General features: G+C 41.0%; 1 protein-coding gene across 1 annotated transcript in view; it reads right to left on the reverse strand.

Moving 5' to 3' along the window:
- Positions 1-9,778: 9,778 nt before the first annotated feature.
- The window catches only part of LOC133245222 (cytochrome P450 4X1), a 48,760-nt gene continuing 35,716 nt past the window's right edge, over positions 9,779-22,822 (reverse strand). The window contains exons 7-12 of the mRNA XM_061413170.1: positions 19,195-19,301; positions 18,362-18,549; positions 13,071-13,204; positions 11,623-11,687; positions 10,786-10,865; positions 9,779-9,963 (exon numbers count right to left, since the gene is read on the reverse strand). Of these exons, the coding sequence (XP_061269154.1) occupies positions 9,795-9,963; positions 10,786-10,865; positions 11,623-11,687; positions 13,071-13,204; positions 18,362-18,549; positions 19,195-19,301 (743 nt within the window). The 3' untranslated portion in view covers positions 9,779-9,794. The remainder of the gene's footprint in view (positions 9,964-10,785; positions 10,866-11,622; positions 11,688-13,070; positions 13,205-18,361; positions 18,550-19,194; positions 19,302-22,822) is intronic.

The raw sequence follows: 22,822 nt of genomic DNA on the forward strand, positions 1-22,822 counted from the left end.
TTATGGAGAAGAAACACTAGTTTTACTATTATTCATTTAGAAATCTGTGCAGTTGAGCATGAGAATTCTTTTTTTTTGACAGAGACACAAGAAGGTTTTTAATAAGTAAAATATGGAACATGTAATGTTTTACATTCACAATTCTGCTCTTTGTTGCCATGACAATTTACCCTAGCCTTGAATTTGCAGTAAAGAGCATGAGAATATTAAACCTGGTATACTCCGTGGATTATACTGTGTTTGGTAAAGCAGGTTTTTCTTATACCATATTGGAGCTTCCCTGGTGGCTCAGATGGTAAAGAATCTGCCCGCAATGCAGGAGACCCAAGTTCAATCCCGAGTCAGGAAGATCCCCTGGACAAGGGCATGGCAACCCATTCCAGTATTCTTGCCTGGAGAATTCCACGGACTAAAGAGCCTGATGAGCTACAGTCCATGGGGTCACAAAGATTCGGACATGACTGAGCAGCTACTATGGGAAAGGGACATTAGGAACTTAGAACAGGAATTTAGATTGTGCCTGGGTGCTGCCAATGTTGCCTTGTCTGGGGTGGAGATGGCTGGCATCAGTACATGCCCACTTGCCATGGAACAGAGCTGTCTTTCATGAAATTAACTGATCTCTTTGGGGGCTCGTCTGAACTCCCTGGCCACAAAAGAAGACAAGCCATGTACGTGGTAGGGATGTGGCACTCACGCAGTGCCAGTGAGCCGTGGGCCTACAGTGAGTGAATTTTGTCAAGCAAGCACTATAGTACACTTCCATCCTGTTTACCAGCTTGAGTCTTTACCTTGATCCAGCTGAGAATGGTAGGAAGGCATAGGGGGGTCTTTTTTTTCACAATTTTCCTTGGAGAATCTCAAGGGGTAAAGATCTGTAATGAGAATGAAGGTCCTCCACTCCCCTCACGCACAAACTCTACACATATCATGAATGCAATTCCTAAAGCTAACGCTAGGAACTGACAAAGGCTGGGTACTACAAGCCTAGCCTGTGGATCACAATAAACTGTGGAAAATTCTGAAAGAGATGGGAATACCAGGCCACCTGACCTGCCTCTTGAGAAACCTATATGTAGGTCAGGAAGCAACAGTTAGAACTGAACATGGAACAACAGACTGGTTCCAAATAGGTAAAGGAGTACATCAAGGCTGTATATTGTCACCCTGCTTATTTAACTTACATGCAGAGTACATCATAAGAAATGCTGGGCTGGAGGAAGCACAAGCTGGAATCAAGATTGCTGGGAGAGATAACAATAACCTCAGATATGCAGATGATACCACCCTTATGGCAGAAAGCAAAGAGGAACTAAAGAGCCTCTTGATGAAAGTGAAAGAGCAGAGTGAAAAAGTTGGCTTAAAGCTCAACATTCAGAAAACGAAGATCATGGCATCTGGTCCCATCCTTTCATGGGAAATAGATGGGTAAACATTGAAAACAGTGTCAGACTTTATTTTTTGGGGCTCCAAAATCACTGCAGATGGTGACTGCAGCCATGAAATTAAAAGACGCTTACTCCTTGGAAGAAAAGTTATGACCAACCGAGACAGCATATTAAAAAGCAGAGACATTACTTTGCCAACAAAGGTCCGTCTAGTCAAGGCTATGGTTTTTCCTGTGGTCATGTATGGATGTGAGAGTTGGACTGTGAAGAAAGCTGAGCGCAGAAGAATTAACGCTTTTGAACTGTGGTGTTGGAGAAGACTCTTGAGAGTCCCTTGGACTGCAAGGAGATCCAACCAGTCCATTCTAAAGGAGATCAGTCCTGGGTATTCTTTGGAAGGAATGATGCTAAAGCTGAAACTCCAGTCCTTGGCCACCTCATGCGAAGAGTTGACTCATTGGAAAGACTCTGATGCTGGGAGGGATTGGGGGCAGGAGGATAAGGGGACAAGAGAGGATGAGATGACTGGATGGCATCACTGACTAGATAGACATGAGTTTGGGTGAACTCCAAGAGTTGGTGATGGACAAGGAGGCCTGGTGTGCTGCGATTCATGGGGTCACAAAGAGTCAGACACGACTGAGTGACTGAACTGAACTGACCTGATGCTCCTAAAGGCCTGCCATTGAAAACACATCTGGAGCAAGCAGAGACTGTACAATCTAGGAGCAGATCTAATATGTCCCTAGGATAAAAAGCAACCGTGAATCATTCAGTTCAATTCAGTTCAGTCGCTCAGTCATGTCCGACTCTTCGTGACTCCATGAATTGCAGCACGCCAGGCCTCCCTGTCCATCACCAACTCCCAGAGTTCACCCAGACTCAGGTCCACCGAGTCAGTGATGCCATCTAGCCATCTCATCCTCTGTCGCCCCCTTCTCCTCCTGCCCCCAATCCCTCCCAGCATCAGACTCTTTTCCAATGAGTCAACTCTTTGCATGAGGTGGCCAAAGTACTGGAGTTTCAGCTTTAGCATCATTCCTTCCAAAGAAATCCCAGGGCTGATCTCCTTTATGAATCATTAGGACAATTAAAATACAATCCGACTTAGCCAAATCTATTGACTTCACTATTTTCCCTTCAAGGACTACCTTGTAGCTCAGTCAGTAAAGGATCTGCCTGCAGTGAGGAGACCCAGGTTCAAACCCTGGGTTGGGAAGATCCCCTGGAGAAGGAAATGGCAACCCACTCCAGTATCCTTGCCTGGAAAATCTCATGGACAGTGGAGCCTGGTGGGCTGCAGTCCATGGGGTCATAAAGAGTCAGGCATGACTGAGCGACTAATACTAATACTAATTTTCCCTTCAGGGCTTCCCTGGTGGCTCAGACAGTAAACTGTCTGCCTGCAATGTGGGAGATCCTGGTTTGATCCTTGCTGGACATGGAACAACAGATTGGTTCCAAATCAGGAAAGGAGTACATCAAGGCTGTATATTGTCACCGTGCTTATTTAACTAATATACAGAGTACATCATGAGAAACGCTGGGCTGGAGGAAGCACAAGCTGGAATCAAGATTGCAGGGAGAAATATCAATAGCCTCAGATATGCAGATGACACCACCCTTATGGCAGAAAGCAAAGAGGAACTAAAGAGCCTCTTGATGAAAGTGAAAGAGGAGAGTGAAAAAGTTGGCTTAAAGCTCAACATTCAGAACACTAAGATCATGGCATCTGTTCCCATCACTTCATGGCAAATAGATGGGGAAATAGTGGCTGACTTTATTCTTTTGGGCTCCAAAATCACTGCAGATGGTGACTGCAGCCATGAAATTAAAAGATGCTTGCTCCTTGGAAGAAAACCTATGACCAACCTGGACAGCATATATGCAGAGACATTATTTTGCCAGCAAAGGTCCGTCTAGTCAAGGCTATGGTTTTTCCCTGGTCGCTCAGCTGGTAAAGAATCTGCCTGCAATTTGGGAGATCTGGGTTCTATCCCTGGGTTGGGAAGATTCCCTGGAGAAGAATTGGCAATCCACTCCAGTTTTCTTGCCTGGAGAATCCCCATGAACAGAGGAGCCTGGCAGGCTACAGTCCATGGGGTCACACGACTGAGTGACTAAGTACAGCACATGGTTTTTCTAGTAGTCATATATGGATGTAAGAGTTGGACTATCAAGAAAGCTGAGCACTGAAGAATTGATGCTTTTGAACGGTGACTCTTGAGAGTCCCTTGGACTGCAAAGAGATCCAACCAGTCCATCCTAAAGCAGATCAGTCCTGAATATTCACTGGAAGGACTGATGCTGAAGCTGAAATTCCAATACTTTGGCCACCTGATGCGAAGAACTGACTCATTAAAAAAGCCTCCTGATGCTGGGAAAGATTGAAGGCAGGAGGAGAAGGGGCCGACAGAGGATGAGAGGGTTGGATGGCATCACTGACTCGATGGACATGATTTTGAGCAAACTCCGGGAGTTGGTGATAGACAGGGAGGCCTGGTGTGCTCAGTCCATGGGGTTGCAAAAAGCCGGACATGATTGAGTGACTGAACTGAACTGATTATCCCTTCACAGTAAATAACTGCCTTTGTCATATACAAATTGACAAGGAATCAAATTATTTATTACTCTTTTCCTTTGTCTTGGTTCCCAATAGACTGAGCTAGTGACTTGTATAAAGTTCGTGTGTGTGCGCTCAGTTGTGTCAGACTCTCTGTGACTGACTGTCACAGACTGTAGCCTGTCAGACTCCTCTGTCCATGGGATTTTCCCAGCAAGAATACTGGAGTGAGTTGCCATGCCCTCCACCAGGGGATTTTCCCGACCCAGGGATTGAACCCGTGTCTCCTGCATTGGCAGGTGGCTTCCTAACCACTGAGCCACCTGGGAATCCCTGTGCAAAGGTCAAGAGGTGGCAATTCAAATACTCAAGTCATTCAGATCCTGGCCCCTCCACCTCCCCATCTCTGTGGGAGGTGTGGATGAGCACAGCCTGGATTTAGACTGTGTGATGGCTCTGAACACTGGTTCACAGCCAAGGATCATGCTCTTTCTCTCCCAGACCCTGTAGGTCTCTCCTTTCCTTCTCACCCTCATTCAGGTTAACTTTAAATGTAAATGAGAGTGGAATTTTTGAAGGTCTAAACTCAAATATGCGCTAATGTTTTACAAGGCAAAGACTTTATAATTTTGCTACTTTAATGATTTCCAGTAACAAATTGTTTGTGGTCTATATCACAACTCAATGACTAGCTTGACTTTATGAATAAATGAAAGTGGGGTGCAAGGTGGTTAAACGACATTGTGTCAGTCAACTAATCACATACCTTTTACTTCCCAAAAGGATGTGATGTGTTTCTGTTGATGAGGAATCGTCATGGAACACTGGAAACTTTACAAATGGGAAATATTTTTCTTTTCTTTGTTTTATTTTTAAATATTTATTTATCTACTTGGCTGCCCTGAGTCTTAGCTATGATACATGGCATCTTCTGTCTTTGTTTGCAGCATGCAGAATCTTTAATTGAGGCATCAGTTCAGTTCAGTTCAGTCGCTCAGTCGTGTCCGACTCTTTGCGACCCCATGAATCGCAGCACGCCATGCCTCCCTGTCCATCACCAACTCCGGGATTCATTCATATGAACTCTTAATTGTGGCATGTGGGATCTAGTTTCCTGACCAGGGATCGAACCTGGGGGCCCTGCCTCGAGAGTGCAGAGTCTTAGCCATTGGACCACCAGGGAAGTCCCAAAGTATTTTTCTTTTAAAAACACAGGAATTTTGTTCTGTTTTCTCTTTCCTAATCTATGGATGATTGTTCTAACCACGCCCTCTACTGTGAATATCTTCTGTTCCCTCCTATCCTTGTTGACTATCTCAGATGCCACTGGGTGGAGTTTGGGACTGTCATACCTGAGGGTCTTCCCATTCAGCAGGGTTGTGGTGAAGAGACCAAATATTGAGAAACAAAGGCATTCCTGAGTAAACAGGAGGGAAAGTAGGTGAGCTAAGATTCTGACTTCAAGAGCCGACTCGTTGGAAAAGACCCTGATGTTGGGAAAGATTGAAGACAGGAGGAGAAGGGGATGACAGAGGACGAGATGATTGGATGGCATCACCAACTCAATGGACATGAATCTGAGCAAACTTTGGGAGATAGTAAAGGACAGAGAAGCCTGGCGTGCGCAGTCCATGGGGCTCCAAACAGTCGGACATAACTGAGTGACCGAACAACAATGATTTGTGACATTGAGCATCTTTTCATCTGTCTGTAGGTCCTCTGTATGTCTTCTTTGGAAGAATGCCTATTCAGGTCCTTGGCCCATTTTTAAATTGGATTTTTTAATATATGGGGCAGGAGGAGAAGGGGATGACAAAGGGTGAGATGGCTGGATGGCATCACTGACTCAATGGATGTGAGTCTGGGTGAACTCTGGGAGTTGGTGATGGACAGGCAGGCCTGGCATGCTGTGATTCATGGGGTTGCAAAGAGTCGGACACGACTGAGTGACTGAACAGAACTGAACTGATGAGTTCTTTATAGATTGTGGATATTAACCCCTTAGTAGACATATCATTCGAAGAAGGCAATGGCACCCCACTCTAGTACTCTTGTCTGGAAAATCCCATGGATAGAGGAGCCTGGTGGGCTGCTGTCTATGGGGTCGCACAGAGTCGGACACGACTGAAGCGACTTAGCAGCAGCAGCAGCAGACATATCTGAATCTTCATTCAGTATGCTTTTCATTTTGTTGATAGTTTCCTTCCCTGTGCAAAAGCTTTTTAGTTTGATGCAGTCTCATTTATTTATTTGGCTCCTTTTTCCTTTACATAAAGAGACAGATCCAGAAAATTATTGCTAAGACCCATGACAAAAAGCTCACTGCCTATAGTGTTCTTCTAGGAATTTTATGGCTTCTAGTCTTCCTTTTAAGTGTTTAATTCATTTTATTTTTTTGAGTATATGGTGTGAGAAAAGTTATCTAGTTTCATCCTTTTACATGTAGCTATCCATCAAATCTATATATTGTTAAAGAAATTTTGAGTTGTACCAATGGGTGAGTTTTACAAAGGCGGAAGTTGTTTTTTTGTTCAGTATTCTCAAACTGCCTAAGGATGAAATGACTTGCCTCCTGAACATGGGGTACCTCCACTACTAGACATATCCATCTGCTAAGGTTCTCCAAGATATTAGGGCAAAGGAATGGCTCTCAATAGGTTCCAGAAACGGGCTCAGGGAGCCCACTAGTGTCACAAGATCATAGACAAGCTCTTTTACTGGCGCTTAGAAAATGTCTGTATTTCTGGGGGAAGATTTGCTGTTTTCTTCAAATTTGTAAAATGATCAGTGATGCACAAAAGGTAAAGAATAAAAACATGACACTTGATATGATTTACAACTAACTCTGTTGGGTGTACTGTCCTTTACAGAAAAACTTTAAGATTAGTGTTTAAGAAGTTGAACATTGTTTTTTGCTTGTGTGCCATCTCCCAGTTGGGGGGACAAAAGAGAGAGTGATGGCATTTTGGTCAGGTTTAAGTGACTCCTTTAAGATACTTGCCCACATCACCTACTCCTGACTTGAGACTGAATACTTATAGATTTACCAGTATGGCCTGCTGAATGGTGACCTTTAATTACTAGACTCTAAATGCTATGACACCCTTCACGGTCTCAGCACTATCCCTGATACAGTTTCTATTTTAAAAACATCAGTAGGCTATTTGTGGACGAGATGACTCAGTGTCCCTTCAACATCTTTTCTCCACTCTTACAGAAATATCAATAGTTTTAGCTGAGAACATGGTCCCAGTGAAAGACCACATTTCCTAGTCTCCTTTTCAGCTAAAGGAGGAAGTTGGTTATAGGCAGAGCTGTGAGCAGAAGGGATGTATACAATTTCCAGCTAATGTTTTCATAAAGAAAGGTGCATACCTTCCCATTCCCTCTTATGTTCTCTCACTTGCTCAAAGGCAGATGCGGTGGTGGGAGCTGGTAACTATCTCAGATCATTAACTGAAAGCCACGTGTTGAAGATGGAGAACAAAAGACTGAAGGAGCCTGGATGCCTTGACGGTCTTGTAAAGCAAACCATGCTACCAACTCTGACCACTTGCCTCCCTGAGATTTTAATGTGAGAAAGAAAGAAATTTCTATCTGGTTTAGGTCCCTCTATTTGGGGACCTTCTTGTTAAAGTGGGTTATTACTGATGTGATCAGTGCTTTCTTTCCATTTACTGTCTACCCATATTGTCAAGAATACTAGTTTGCTTTTACTTGGCAGGGATCATGTTTAAGGGCTATTTAAACTGTCCATCTACTTGCCATAATTTTGCTGCTATGAGGCACTTGAGGAAAAGGAGGGCTAACTTCCATTACCATCCTTCAGGTTTCAACTTGTTTGTCACCTTCTCAAAGAAGATGTTCTAGACAACCCCATCTAAAGTAAATTCCCCTTAAAAGCAAATACCATATGACATCACTTACTGTGGAAACTAATATATGGCACAAATGAACCTGTCTACTACACAGAAACAGACTCACAGACAGAGAAACCAGACTTGTGGTTGCCAAGGGGAAGGGAGGGGGAGAGAGATGGACTGAGAGTTTGGGTTGGGTAGATGCAAGCTACTACATTTAGAATGGATCAACAAGGTCCTGCTGTATAGCACAGGGAATTATATCCAATCTTCTGGGATAACCTAACTGCCATCCCTTAATGACACCCCTACACAGCTTGAAGGGGCGTCCCTGGTAGCTCAGCTGGTAAAGAATTCATCTAAGATGCGGGAGACCCTGGTTCAATTCCTGGGTTGGAAAAATCCACTGGAGAAGGGATAGGCTACCCACTCCAGTATTCTTGGTCTTCCATGGTGGCTCGGCTGCTAAAGAAGCCGCTTGCAGTGCAGGAGACCTGGGTTCAACCCCTGGGTTGGGAAGATCCCCTGGAGAAGGGAAAGGCTGCCCACTCCAGTATTCTTGCCTGAAGAATTCCATGGACTGGAGAAGTCCACGGGGTCACAAAGAGTTGGACATGCCTGAGCGACTTTCATTTCATTTTCCTGGGATAAACCTGGGAAAAGAATTTTAAAAATAATGTATATATGTGTAAAGCTGATATAGCAGAGATTGGCACATTGTAAATCAACTATACTTAAGTGAAAAAAAGTAAGTTCCACTGGATTACTGTCTAGCTCAACCACTCATTTCTTTCATGGCACTCAGTATTAATACAATTTGTATTTATCTATTTGGTATCCATTTTCCACTTTAGAAGCTCCATGAAGGCAGGGACCATGTATATTAATCCACTGAGTATCTAATATGTATCAAATATTTGGCACTTACACATCAAGTAAGTGGTGAATCTCGAAATCATTAAGAAATTCCTGTTCAGGCTTCACAAGAGTTGTTAGCATCAGGAAACTATATAGAATGTCTTGAAAATATTCCAAACAAAAGCCTTCTTATCCCAGACTCAAACCCCACAGACCACAAAGACAAGTTTACATACCTTACTTTGTGAAAATTTAGAAGTCCTGTATGATAAAAGACACCATAAATACAGTTTTCAAAAAGTAAAAGAATGGGGGGAAATTACAAAGAAAAGTTATAATCAAGGATTATTATCCACAATATGTAAAGAGCTTACATGAATCAATAAGAAAAAGATAACTTCATGGAAAAATAAACATAGATAGATGTTTATAAAAATAGATGTCATCTATAAAAATAGATGACATATACATTACAGAGAACAAAACAAAGATAAACATAAATGGCCAATAAGCATGTTTTGAAAACTAAAAGTAATGTCTCCAATAATAGGAAAAGAGCTGAAAAAATTATAGTATATTCACATTACAGAATTTCATGAAGTCATGATTAGAAATGAGATGTATTTTTATTGAGTGAAAAAAGGAAGAACAATATGTATATGATCCCATAGACAAGAATACGTACATACATATGCATATATGAAATGTACAGGAAAAAGTCTGAAAGAATGCATCCCAAGCTATTCTGTTTTTAGGAAAAGCAGTAGGATTGGGCAGGGAGGTGTGGCTATATGAAATGGGATTTTTACTTCTTACTCCATAGCTTTTCTAGTGTTGTAAATCTTTTACCATGAGCATACATTCATCTATTATGAGTGCAATTCTGAAAGAGATTTTAAAACAGCAGAAAATATATGGAAGCCACTTAGAAAATTCTTGATATTTGGCATTAGTAATAACCAGAATCAAACAGAAAAGATGAGAAAATCTCTGAATCATACAGAAACATATCAAGGTGACACCCTATGTCACCATACTTTGATTACTCTCTATTTTCCTGGACCTTGAGCTGAAATTTAACTTTAAAACAAAATGTATAAAATCATCATGTCCTAGGCTCTAACATTAGGGGAGTTTCTTCAGGTGCAAGTAGATCCCCTTCTTGGGTTTGATGAAAACGTAGGGCACGAAGACAACAGGCTTGGTGGGCTCTACTCTCATCTGGAAGCGGAGCAGAATCAAGGCAACAATCACCTTTATCTCAGCTATGGCAAAATTCTGCCCGATGCAGTTCCTGCAGACACCAAGAAAAAAGAGACTGGAAGAACTGATACTTCTTCTGACGCTTTAATAAGATACTAGAAAAACAAGTCTGATGTTAACAATACATTTGCACATGAAATTCCATACCAACTTTTGGACTTTGGACTTACCTTGTTCCCTGTAAGAATGTGAGCTGGAAGGTTCAAATTGATGCCCTTCCAAAACAGGGTGGCACTTGGAGCTGCTCACAGAATTGTTCCTCCCTCCACCCCCTCCCAACCCGCCACGAAGTTCTAATGTATAATAAAACATGACGACCATAGTTGGTAATACACTGTATTGTAGAACTGAAATTTGCTAAGAAAGAAGAACTTAAATGTCCTCTCACACACAAAAAAGGACAGGTATGTAAGCTGAAGAATATGTTAATGAACTACATGGGAAGGAATCTTCTCACAGTGTATATCGACTCATCATGATGCATATATCAAGTGTCTTACAATTTAAGATTCTAATATAAAGATGAAATAAAAGATGAAATAAATTGTTTTTCTGAAAAAGAATCATCTCATCTTTATTGGGAGTGAACCTGCATTGAACCCATGAGCAACAGCTTGCCTTGCTGTTTAGCCATCTGAGCCATGGCTGTATAGGATGCCGTAGCAAACGGTGTTGTCCTTCGTGAAACTAATTGACACTTTCAGTGGCTCAAACAGGCACTAAGATCTACCTCATGGTCAGGTGAGAAGATAAGTTTCCATAGAAGAACTTATAGAGCTGGGGGGCTGAAGCGAGAAGGCTGTTTCCAGGTAAACATTTTTATGTGTTTTTAAAAACTTCAAATAGTCCTCACCTTGGTCCAGATGAGAATGGTAAGTAAGCATGGGAGTGTCTTTTATTACATTCCTGGGAGAACCTCAAGGGGTCAAAGACCTGAAATGAGAGGGTAACCCCACGACCATCCCCAAAACACCATTAACACATTTCTGAAGCTACTGCTTAGCACTGATCAACAGAAATATCCATGTACCACATATGTAATTTCAAATGTTCTGGTATCCACATTTTTACAAGGGGTAATGAATTTTCTAATATAATTTATTTAACAGAAAATATGATCATTCCAACATGAATTCATATACATAATTACTTCAAGAAAATATTTCCTATTTTTTGAACTACAGCTGCAAAATTTTACTTTCCCAGCACATCTCAGTTCTAACCAGCCAAATTTCAAGTGCTCCACACCACATGTGGTTAATGGCTACCACCCTGGACAGCACAACTGTAGGCCTGCTGACCTTGTCTGGTCTCCCAGGTGATTAGTCTGCTACCCAGACTAGGAAAGAGGAAAGCAGAAATACCATGGCCGGTGGTAGTATTTGCACTTTGAAGGTACAAGTGCATCTACTTAGAAGTCAAGCCAAGATGACCTACGTGATCAGTTGTCCAACTTGCCGTTACACATAACGGGTTTGAAACTAGCAGCGTATAAAAAAGGAAGTATCTGCACACATGTTTAGAGTTTCAAGAGACTCAGGTATGCTCCAAACCTTCTTTTTGCCTCTTCAAATCCTTTCTCCTCCCTTTCCCACCTTGCTCTGGGCTCCAAACTGACCCACGGGGTTTCCTGTTGGGTTTGACCAATAAAAGGCATTGAAAGGAAATCTGGAGAGTGGGACAGTCATACCTGTGGGTTTTCCCAGACAGCGGGGTTGTGGTGGAGACCCCAGATACTGAGAACCACAGTCATTCCTGAGAAAGGAAGGAAATAAAAGAGATTGCAGAAAAAAGAGCAAGTTGTGAGCTCCTTTTATACTGCTCTTCAGTAACACTTTTCTTTTTGAAGGGAAAGACTTAGTTCCTGGCAGAGTTCTGTGGGCTGTAGCTGATGCCAGCAGTGAAGGACCCATAAAAAGATGGGGTCTGGTGGCACCTCAGTTTTCAAATCAATGATCTATTTAATACCTGATTCTATCTTAAGGCACTCTTGGTATCATGTCAAAATGATAGCCTATGTTTATGTTTTCCACTATCTCTAGAAATTGTTTATGCATCTATTCATGGACTATAAAGTATCCAGACACAACAGCTTAGGTACATTTAGGAACAGAATTGTACTTCCACTCTGCAGATCCAATGACAAGTTTCTGTTGGTGCAGGTCATACATGCAAGTAGGGAATTTTGGCAAATGTTCATGTAGTATGAGGATTTTAAAAAAGACAGAAGAAAAATAAATAAAATTTAAAAAACAAAAAAGGAAAAAAAGAGGTGAGATAATTTGAGGATTATTGGGTTATCAGAAATAATTTTGGTAAAGTAATTCTAGATCTGTCAACAAAGGGACAGTAAGTGACAGGCTGTTGGTACTGATACAAGCAATCCTGTTGGCTTGTTCCTAAGGGCAAGAGTTAATTGAACACTGAAGCAGATTAAGTGGAGCGTATCTCATGTGATCTCTCTGCCTCCCACTTGCCCTGCTCAGGTACTTGTGCTGTTCTGAAAAGCACTGGGCTCCAGACATGGAACCTCTGAGCAAGTTCTAGCTCTGCTCAATGCACTTTGGGATCCCCCAGTGGGTTTTTGGCTACACCAAAATTATCTGAAAGCGCTCTGTAAACTGCAAAACACATATAAGCATCTGCTAAGAGCGTGTTCCAAGATGAAAAAGATGAGATAATCTATTTGAAGGCTCTATGTAAACTTTTAAGTGCTGCATACTTACTAGGGTAATATTACTATGATGATGAAGACAAAGACCCTCTTTGGGTCTTCTAGATAAAGATAAAAGTGTTCATCTCCCATGAAGTCTTGCTGGGTGTCAAATGCAGCCAAGCCAGGATTATCTTAGAAACAACATCCCATAATGGAAGAAACCCTGAGTTGGGATTCTGGTGATATAGGTTCTGTTCATAGCTTTGCTTCAAATGACTATATACCTTTGGGAAAGTCTCAGAAACCCACATCTGGTCAAGGCATTACCCACTGAGAACTTAGCAGGTGCCCAACCCTAAGCCAGCTATCCCGAAGTTTGTCTTTTGACTCTTCCAAGAGTTGAGAATCCCTCTGGTCTTTTTCACTGTGGTCCCCAGGATTCAGTGATCTTTAGAAACTGCTTAGGAAAAGAATGCAAAGACCTGCAGGCAAAGAGCGTCCATCTGGAAAGGTAATGGGCTTGCTGAGTTGTCTGGAAATGGACACGGCTGGAGGTGCCAAGCGGAGTGACTCCTTAATGCACATTGTGGTGTATGACATCTCGCTCAGTTGGTCCCTGTGAGTACAAGAGAGGGAGCACAGGGAACTCAGACTCCATATTCAGTTTGTAAATACTGACATATTTTTCTATTCAACCTTTGCTCCTGGTCAAAGTCCTTTTACCCATTGGTTTATGTAACAGAATGTTAAAAAGGAACACTTTCTGCCTCAGGATCAGCTGAGGTCCCAGAGGACAAGGGACCATATAGGAGCCACACATCCTCACCTTGAATGTGGAGAAAAGGGAGGGAACCTCCTACACTTTGGTGGGAATGCAAACTGGCGTAGCCACTGTGGCAAACAGTATGGAGGTTCCTCAAAGAACTGAAAACAAAGCTACCATACACTCTTGCAATCTCATTCCTGGGTATATATCTGGAGAACTCTTATTTGAAAAGATACGTGCACCCCAATGTTCATAGAAGCATTATTTACAAGAGCCAAGAAATGCAAGCAACCTAAATATCCATCAACAGATGAGTGGATAAAGAAGATGTGCTATATATACACAATGGAATACTACTTAGTCATAAAAAGAATGAAACAATGTCATTTGCAGCAACATGGATGGATCTAGAGATCATCATGCTAAGTGAAATAAGTCAGAAAGAGAAAGACAAATATTATATGATATCACTTACATGTGATATTTAAAATATGATATAAATGAACTTATTTGCAAAGCAGAGACAGACTCACAGTCAAAGAAAACAAACTTATGATTGTGCATGCTAAGTCGCTTCAGTCGTGTCCCATTTTTTGTGACCCTATGGACTGTGACCCAACAGGCTCCTCTGTCCAAGGGATTCTCCAGGCAAGAACACTGGAGTTTCTTGCTGTGCCCACCTCCAGGGCATCTTCCTGACACAGGGATCAAACCCGCGTCTCTTTACCTCTCCTGCACTGCAGGTGGGTTCTTTACCACTAGCACCATCAAAGAAAACAAAGTTACGGTTACCACAGGGGTTAGGTGAGGGGAAGAATATTAAAAAGTACAGTCACTTTGTTGTACACCAGAAACTAACACAACATTATAAATTAACTCTACTTGAAAAAAACCCCAAATATCCTCATAATAAAGTGAAGCACTAAACTACTGGTAAAGGATTTGCTGAGAAGATTCCTGAAAACGTTTTGCAACATTTAGCTCATCATATAAATCAAGGAATGGCTAAGGAATGAAGAGAGGAGGCCTCCAAGTTTTGAGAGGGAAAAAAGATCCTTCCAAAGAACTGCTGGAATGCTGGAGTGCTGTGGAGAATGCTGGAGAGGGGGTTCCCTTCATATTTAGCAAAGAGGGGATTAAAGAAGATGTTCTGACATGTGCTCCTTAGAGGCTGGGAAGAACAGAACTAGTAGGAAAGGCCATGATTCACAATAGACAGAGAGGCAGGGAAAGGAGCAGGGACAAAGCAAGAAGCCTACAGTGAGTCCTATGGGCCAGTGAACCAGCAAGAAGGACAGCTTCTGAACCAGCTTGAAGGACACTCTAAGGACAGGAATTTCTTTGCCCCATGAATCATCATCATAAAGTCCCAGTGAGAGAATCTCCAGAAACCTCACTGAGAGTAAAAGGAAGCACCAAGTTTAAAGGGCAGGACGGCAACAGTACCAGCTGCCTCTCCTCATCCTCTCTCCCTCCTGGGACCATTTCTGGAAGGGTTGGTAAGCAGAAGCCAACAACAACCCCCTCTTTATTTTCTTGGGCTCCAAAATGACTGTAGAGGGTGACTGCAGCCATGAAATTAAAAGATGCTTGCTTCTTGGAAGAAAAGTTATGATCAACCGAGACAGCATATTCAAAAGCAGAGACATTACTTTGCCAACAAAGGTCCATCTAGTCAAAGCTATGGTTTTTCTAGTAGTCATGTATGGATGTGAGAGTTGGACTATAAACAAAGCTGAATGCTGAAGAATTGACGCTTTTGAACTATGATATTGGAGAAGACTCTTAAGAGTCCCTTGGACTGCAAGCAGATTCAACCAGCCCATCCTAAAGAAAATCAGTCCTGAATATTCATTGGAAGGACTGATGCTGAAGCTGAAACTCCTTTATTCTGGCCACCTGATGCGAAGAACTGACTCATTGGAAAAGACCCTGATGCTGGGAAAGATGGAAGGCAGGAGGAGAAGTGGATGACAGATGGTTGGATGGCATCATTTACTCAGTGGACATGAGTTTGAGCAAGTTCTGGGAATTGGTGACGGACAGGGAGGCCTGGTGTGCTGCAGTCCATGGGGTCACAAAGAGTCAGACATGACTGAGCAACTGAACTGAACTGAACTGACAACTGCTTCACCCACCTCTGGCTTCCAGACCCAGAGAAGTACTGAATTGGAATAGATGGAGATGCTCCAAGTGGATAACAATTTGAAGTTTTTATTATTACACTGGACCAGACAGCTTAATTATTGAAATGAGACTGCTCTTGTGATTTAAATGGATGGGAACACTATGAGATTCACTCAGAGCTTCACCCCAGTGATGAAAAGTACTTGCCCACACAAGTTTGAAGTATCAGCGGGAGAAGAGTAAAGTTTTTATTTGATCATAGATTGTCAGGTTGGTTCAGTAAAATGACAGCATACATTTGGTCTTTTTGCCTCAGGTATTTTTATTTGTCTTTCTGATTGTTTAGCAAGCTTTGGCCATTCGTTAATGTGAAATTTTAATTTTGAACTCTTTCCTCCTCAAGCTCATAATAAGAAGAGGAATTCTGCTTAGCCTAGCACTTTACATACTTAAGAAAAATAATGCTGTCTATTTCAGCCCTGGTGCGAAAAGATGAGAGGCCTTTTAACCCAATGCAGAAATAGATTGACAAGGAAGCAAATGGAGATGTTGAACAACTTTCTAACTTTTTCAGAAATTTGCTCTTTGCGGTGTGGTTTTATTAGAATTATAAATCTGGGGACTGTTCTGTACAAATTTCATTAAATGTAATGAAAGGCCATTTTTTATTCTCTATAATATGGTTGCCATTTCTCTCATTAACATAAATGGTAGCGAAGAGATTCTCTAGAGCGTGTTTTATCACCTGGCAAAGATTTCCTTATAGTTTTGACATTTCACATGGGCCAAACAGGAATAAGAAAAGTCAATATTTGAATTGTGTATATACATGTACCCTAATTGAAGTTAAAATATCTGATTAATATTGGTGTGGGAGGTGATATACACTGTCTCTAAATTCAGTGAATGAATAAAAACTTACTAGTCAACACTGCATCTAGTGCTATATAGATTAGACCTTTGACTTATCGTAGGAAATGACTAGTGTTTTGTTATAAAAAGTAAGATCTCTGCTTCAGTTCAGTTCAGTTGCTCAGTCGTGTCTGACTCTGTGACCCCATGAACTGCAGCACACCAGGCCTCCCTGTCCATCACCAACTCCCGGAGTCCACCCAAACCCATGTCCATCGAGTCGGTGATGCCATCCAACCATCTCATCCTCTGTCATCCCCTTCTCCTCCTTCCCTCAATCTTTTCCCGCATCAGTGTCTTTTCAAATGAGTCAGCTCTTCGCATCAGGTGGCCAAAGTATTGGAGTTTCAGCTTCAACATCAGTCCTTCCAATGAACACCCAGGACTGATCTCCTTTAGGATGGACTGGTTGGATCTGCTTGCAGCCCAAGGGACTCTCAAGAGTCTTCTCCAACACCACAGTTCAAAAGCATCAATTCTTCGGCTCTGCTATATCTATATAAATTCATATTTTCCTTTACAAATGTTCTAATTGAGCTGACTTTTGCATTTGAAACATGGTATTTTCCCTCTAGTCATTGGGCTGGGTTGTTAGCATCTCTTTCTTTGATCAACAAAACAAATACAATGGCTGCATTTTCCTTGCAAACAGTGTATCTGAGGAGCACATCTATAACCTGGGCTTCACGAACAGAAAGATGTGCTCAAAGTCTAGCCAAATGGAGTCGAAGTTTTCCACCTGACTAACTCCTACCCATTCTGTAAGAGGCAGCTTACGTGTCAGATCTCCCAATAAGTCTTCCTGGGCCTCCCATGCTAAATCTCTGTGGCCACTAATGTGTATCTCTCTTTTTACCCTCACTATGTTATATTGCAATCAACTCTATGGGGATCAGACCTCCCTGGTGGTGCTGTGGATGAGCATCTGCCTGCCAGTGCAGGGGACACGGGTTTGATCCCTGGTTCAGGAAGATTCCATATGCCATGGATATGGAAGTTTTCATAAGCCCATGTGCGTCACAACGACTGAGCCAGTACTCTAGAGCCTGGGAGCAGCAACTTCCGGGTCAGCACAGCACAATGAAGAGTAGCCCTTGCCTGCTTCTGCAGAAAGTCCATGAATACCGAAGAAGACCTAGCGTAGCCAAAAAAAAAAAAATATATATATATATATATACGGGGACCAGTCTTCCGTACTAGAGTATGAGCTCATTGAGGGCAGAACCCACATCAAATCTGGCACCTTTTTATAGTGGCTCAGTACTTAAAGCTTCCCTGAATCTGCCTGCAATGTGGGAGACTTGAGTTCAATCCCTGGGCTGGGAAGAACCCCTGGAGAAGAGAACAGCTACCCACTCCAGTATTCTGGGCTGGAGAATTCTATAGACTGTATAGTCCATGGGGTCGCAAAGAGCTGGACTGAGCGGCTTTCATTTTCACTTTCAGCACTTCAGTGGTACACACTGTACTTGAGTTGAACACATGTGGACTGAGTATGTTTATTATTTTGTTCTAAGTCCAAAGTCCATCCTGAGAAGTGAACAAGGGGATGGGAGAGAACGTCTCCATGAGGCTTAGAAACACAGATGTTCACTCAGGTCTTTCAGAAGCACAGCCTCACTGGAGTCCTACCATTCAAGCTGTGGATGCAAATCTAGGGAGATCATATCCCCATTTCCAAAGCACCAGGGCCTGAGTGAAAGAAAGAAATAGGACCTTTTACACACACACTGACTAAAAAAACAATGAAATAGAAAACTTACGGATAAGTGAGTGTAAAAGAGAAAGGGATAATTTTGGGCCTTGTAGAAAAAGAGAACAATAGTAGCCTGCCTCTTCTACTCATATATATATATGTGTATGTGTGTGTGTGTATGCATATGAAACACTATGATCACCAAGAGGAAACAATAAAGCAAAATCCCAGGAGGAAAAGAAGGAGGAAATGTTTATAGATGCAGATCTTACCAGGTAATGGAAGACCCATCCCCCAGGATGGCTCTGATCTCCTCCCGGCATTTCTCCTGATGCTCAGGGTACAGAGCTAGGTGGTAGAGGAGCCAGGAAATGCCTGCTGATACAGAGTCATGCCCTGCCAACATGAATGTGTTCACCTCGGACCACAGGTCTGCATCTGTGAAGCTATCATTTTCAGCCTAGAAAGAATAGTAGAGATACTTTTATGCAGTGTCAGTTTACAGATGTTTGAAGCCCCAGTCAAAACAATGGTTTTAGGGGGAAAAACTAGCTATCAAATAAGAGTTTTCATTTTTATACAGTTTAACAAATATATAGTTTGAGTCATGCTTTGCCCAGGGCATAAAGGAGAACCAAAGACAGATAAGAAAAGCAGGCCCCTGCAATAACTTCCTGCAATCATTTTGTCAGATTTATGCAGACTTTTCAGCATCTCTTCCTCATTGGTTTATCAGCTCAATCTGATTCACTTTCCCGTGTTTCCCTGAACTACCATGTATCTTTATGATAATCACCAAATCCTGCTGAATTTGTAAAAAATTTAGTCTTATCTGACTCCCTCTAGTGACAGAATTGTAGAATTCAGTTTTTAATCTCAAACTGCAGCACCAACCATCAATTCAAAAGTACTGTTAAATTTAGTTGATCAGTTTTGCTTTTGTCTTCCCTCCTCCCACTCATCTAACTACCCACACAATTAACTAGATACATAAGCAGGCTCAGAATTTGAAAGATTTTGTTTTTTGTCTTCCCTCCTCCCTCTCTTCTAACTACCCACGCAATTAATTAGATACATGAGTAGGCTCAGAATTTGAAAGACTTACCTGAGCAGAAAGGACAATATCCAGGAAGTCCCGGTATTTCCTCTTCTGAGTGTTAGTCTGCTTATTCTCATCCTTGAGGGAATTCCTTCTATTCTTGACTATCTTGTCTAGGGTAGAATAAATATTCCCCATTACCAAAGTGACAGAAAAGTCAATCAAAGTAAAATAAATCACAGAAAAAGCCATGACCCCCCGGATAGTTTCAAATCTTGTCTAATTTCCTGAAGTTAGAGTGACTTCATTACATTTAAATAGATTTAACTTATGCAGGGGGGCTTCCCTGGTGACTCAGATGGTAAAGAATCCATCTGCAATGCAGGAGACCCAGGTTCAATCACTGGGTCAGGAATATCCCCCCCCTGGAGAAGGGAACGGCTACCCACTCCAGTATTCTTGCCTGGTGAATCCCATAGACAGAGGAGCCTGGTGGGCTACAGTCCATGGGGTCACAAAGAGTCGGACATGACTAACACTTAATTTATGCAGATGTGTATTTTCCCATCAAATGACAACTTTTGTTCAAAGTTCCAAAGGCAAACACAACAGATGAAAATATACTTTATATAACTAAGTAGGCAATATAATTAAAAAATTAAAAATGTAGGTGCAAGTAACCAATCATTCTTTTCTTTCTCAGTCTAATGTCTCATTTTCATGGAAAAATTATCACATGAAATGGAATGAAAAGAAAAAGACCAGCAAATAAATGCCAACCTATATATAACTGAAGGGGCTGAAAGGAAAAAAATATTGGATAGAATGCTTAAAATTATAATCCAAGAAAACTGTCTGGAAATAAGAGAAAAATTAAATCTACGTATTAAAGGGCTCATACTATGTCTGGAAAAATTGCAACAGAATAACCAATTCCTATATATATATATATATATCCTAATAAAACTACTTGACATTAAAGGCAGAGAAAAGGAAATTCTCAGAGATTCTAGACAAAAATATCAAATGACTTTTAATGATGATGAATTAAGCTAGCATCATACTTCTCGAGAACAATAAAAAAAAAATCAAGGCAAGGTTAGAGTATTAGGAAAACTCAAGGAAACAAAGTGTGAGGCAAAATTTTTATCCAGCAAAACTATCCTTCATGTATCAAGTCTACCAAAAAACTGTTATAAACTTATATGAACTCAGAAAATGCTTTGCTCATGAAGCCCATACTGAGGAATCTATAGTGGATGAGTTTCATCCAACCAAGAAATTACTGGAAAAACTTCATTAAAATAACTGAGGTGTGCCTTTCAAAGACTTAATTCTAGATAACAGAATAAAATAAGGATAAAGATGTGGACAGAATAGTAACACATAAGCATTAAAAGTGAAAATAATGCTACTAAAAATAGGAGGAGTAGGGAGGGAAAAACCTGGCTTAAAATTCAACATTCAAAAAACTAAGATCATGGCATCCAGTCCCATCACTTCATGGCAAACAGATGGGGAAATAATGGAAACAGTGACAGACTTTATTTTCTTGAGCTCCAAAATCAATGCAGATGGTGACTGCAGCCATGAAATTGAAAGACACTTGCTCCTTGGAAGAAAAGCTATGACAAACCTAGACAGCATGTTAAAAAGCAGAGACATTACTTTGCCAACAAAGACCCGTATAGTCAAAGCTATGTTTTTTCCAGTAGTCATGTATGGATGTGAGAATTGGACCATAAAGAAGGTTGAGTGCCAAAGAATTTGTGTTTTTGAACTGTGGTGTTGGAGAAGACTATTGAGAGTCCCTTGGACTGCAAGGAGATCAAACTAGGCAATCCTAAATGAAATCAATCCTGAATATTCACTGGAAGGACTGATGCTGAAGTCGAAGCTCCAATACTTTGGCCACCTAATGCGAAGAGCCAACTCATTAGAAAAGACCCCGATGCTGGGAAAGACTGAAGGCAAGAGGAGAAGGGATGACAGAGGACAAGATAGTTGGATGGCATCACCGACTCAATGCACATGAATTTGAGCAAGCTCAGGGAGATGGTGAAGGACAGGGAAGCCTGGCGTGCTGGAGTCCATGGAGTCCATGTGCAAAGAGTCGGGCACGACTGAGTGACTGAACAACAAATATCAACAATCACTTTAAACATCAATGGTTTACTACACCAATTAAAAGACAAAGAAGGTCAGAATGCACCTAAAAAACAAGATCCAACTGTACATTGTCTACAAGCCCTCCTTAAATATATGAAGATATACATAGATTATAAGTAAAGGGACAGAGAAAGATATACCATGCTAACTAATCAAAAGAAAGCTGGAGAAGCAATATTAGTTTCAAACAGAAGAGATTTCAGAGAAAAGAAAATATTAGGGATAAAGAAGAGCATTACATAATGACAAAGGGGTCAATTATCCAAGAAGACAATGATCTTTAATGTGCATGTGCCTAACAAAGGAGTCTTAAAATGCATGAGCCAAAAAGTAATGGGACTCAAGAAGAAATAAATAAATCTACTATCATAGTTAGAGACTTCAATATCCCTCTATCATAATGGACAGATCCAGCAAGCAGAAAACAAGCAAGGATATAGTTGAACTGAACAATATCATCAATCAACTGGATCTAGTTGACAACTATAAAATATCTCATTCAACATGAGAACACTGACCAACACAGACCATACTTAGGGCCATAAACCATAATCTAGACTTTAAAAAATAGAACTCATAGGATGTATGCTTTCAAACCACAGTGAAATAGAAATCAGTAATAGAAAGATAATTGGAAAACTCCAAATTATTTGGCAAGTAAACTACACACTTCTAAACAACACATGAGTCATAGAAGTAGTCTCAACTTAAAAAATATTTTGAATTAATGAAAATTCAAATACAATTAATCAAAATTGTGAGATACAGTGAAAGCAGTGCTTAAAGGGAAATTTATAGCATTAAAAGAATTATCAGAAAAGAAGAAAGATCTAAAATCAATAATCTAAGCTTCTCCCTTGGGAAAGAGGAAAAGAAGAAAAAAATTAAGTCCAAATTAACTAAAGGAAAAGAAATAATAAAAATCTGAGCAGAAAGCAATAAAACTGAAATAAGAAATAAAGAGACAAAATCAATGAAACCAAAAGTTGGTTCTGAGAAAAGATCAATAAAGTTGATAAATCTCTAGCCAGGTTAACTAAGGAAAAAAGAGAAAAGACAAAATGGCTATTATTAGGTATAAGAGGAACCATCACTTCTGATCCTATGGATATTAAAAAGAGAATAAGGAAATATTATGAACAACTCCATGCTTACAATTTGATAACCTAGTTGAAATGGGTCAATTTCCTGAAAGACACAACCTACCAAAAGTCAAAAGAGAAGTAGCTAATCTGAATAGACCTCTATTTATAAAACAGTTTGAGTCAATAATTAATAACCTTCCAAACCAGAATGGACCAGACTTGGTTGATTTCCTTGGTGATTTCTACCAAACATTTAGGAAAGAAATCCTGCCAATTCTCTACAATCTCTTCCAGAAAAATAGACACAGAGGGAGTACTTCCTGACTTATTTTATGAGACCAGCCATTATTCTCACTCCTGAACGGAGACAGGCCTGGAATCTGGGACCCTTTGTTGCAGTGCTGAAAAGCTTGTACCTGGACACATCTCTTCTCAAGCTA

This window comes from Bos javanicus, chromosome 3 (assembly GCF_032452875.1).
Source record: "Bos javanicus breed banteng chromosome 3, ARS-OSU_banteng_1.0, whole genome shotgun sequence".
NCBI classification, from domain to species: Eukaryota; Metazoa; Chordata; class Mammalia; order Artiodactyla; family Bovidae; genus Bos; species Bos javanicus.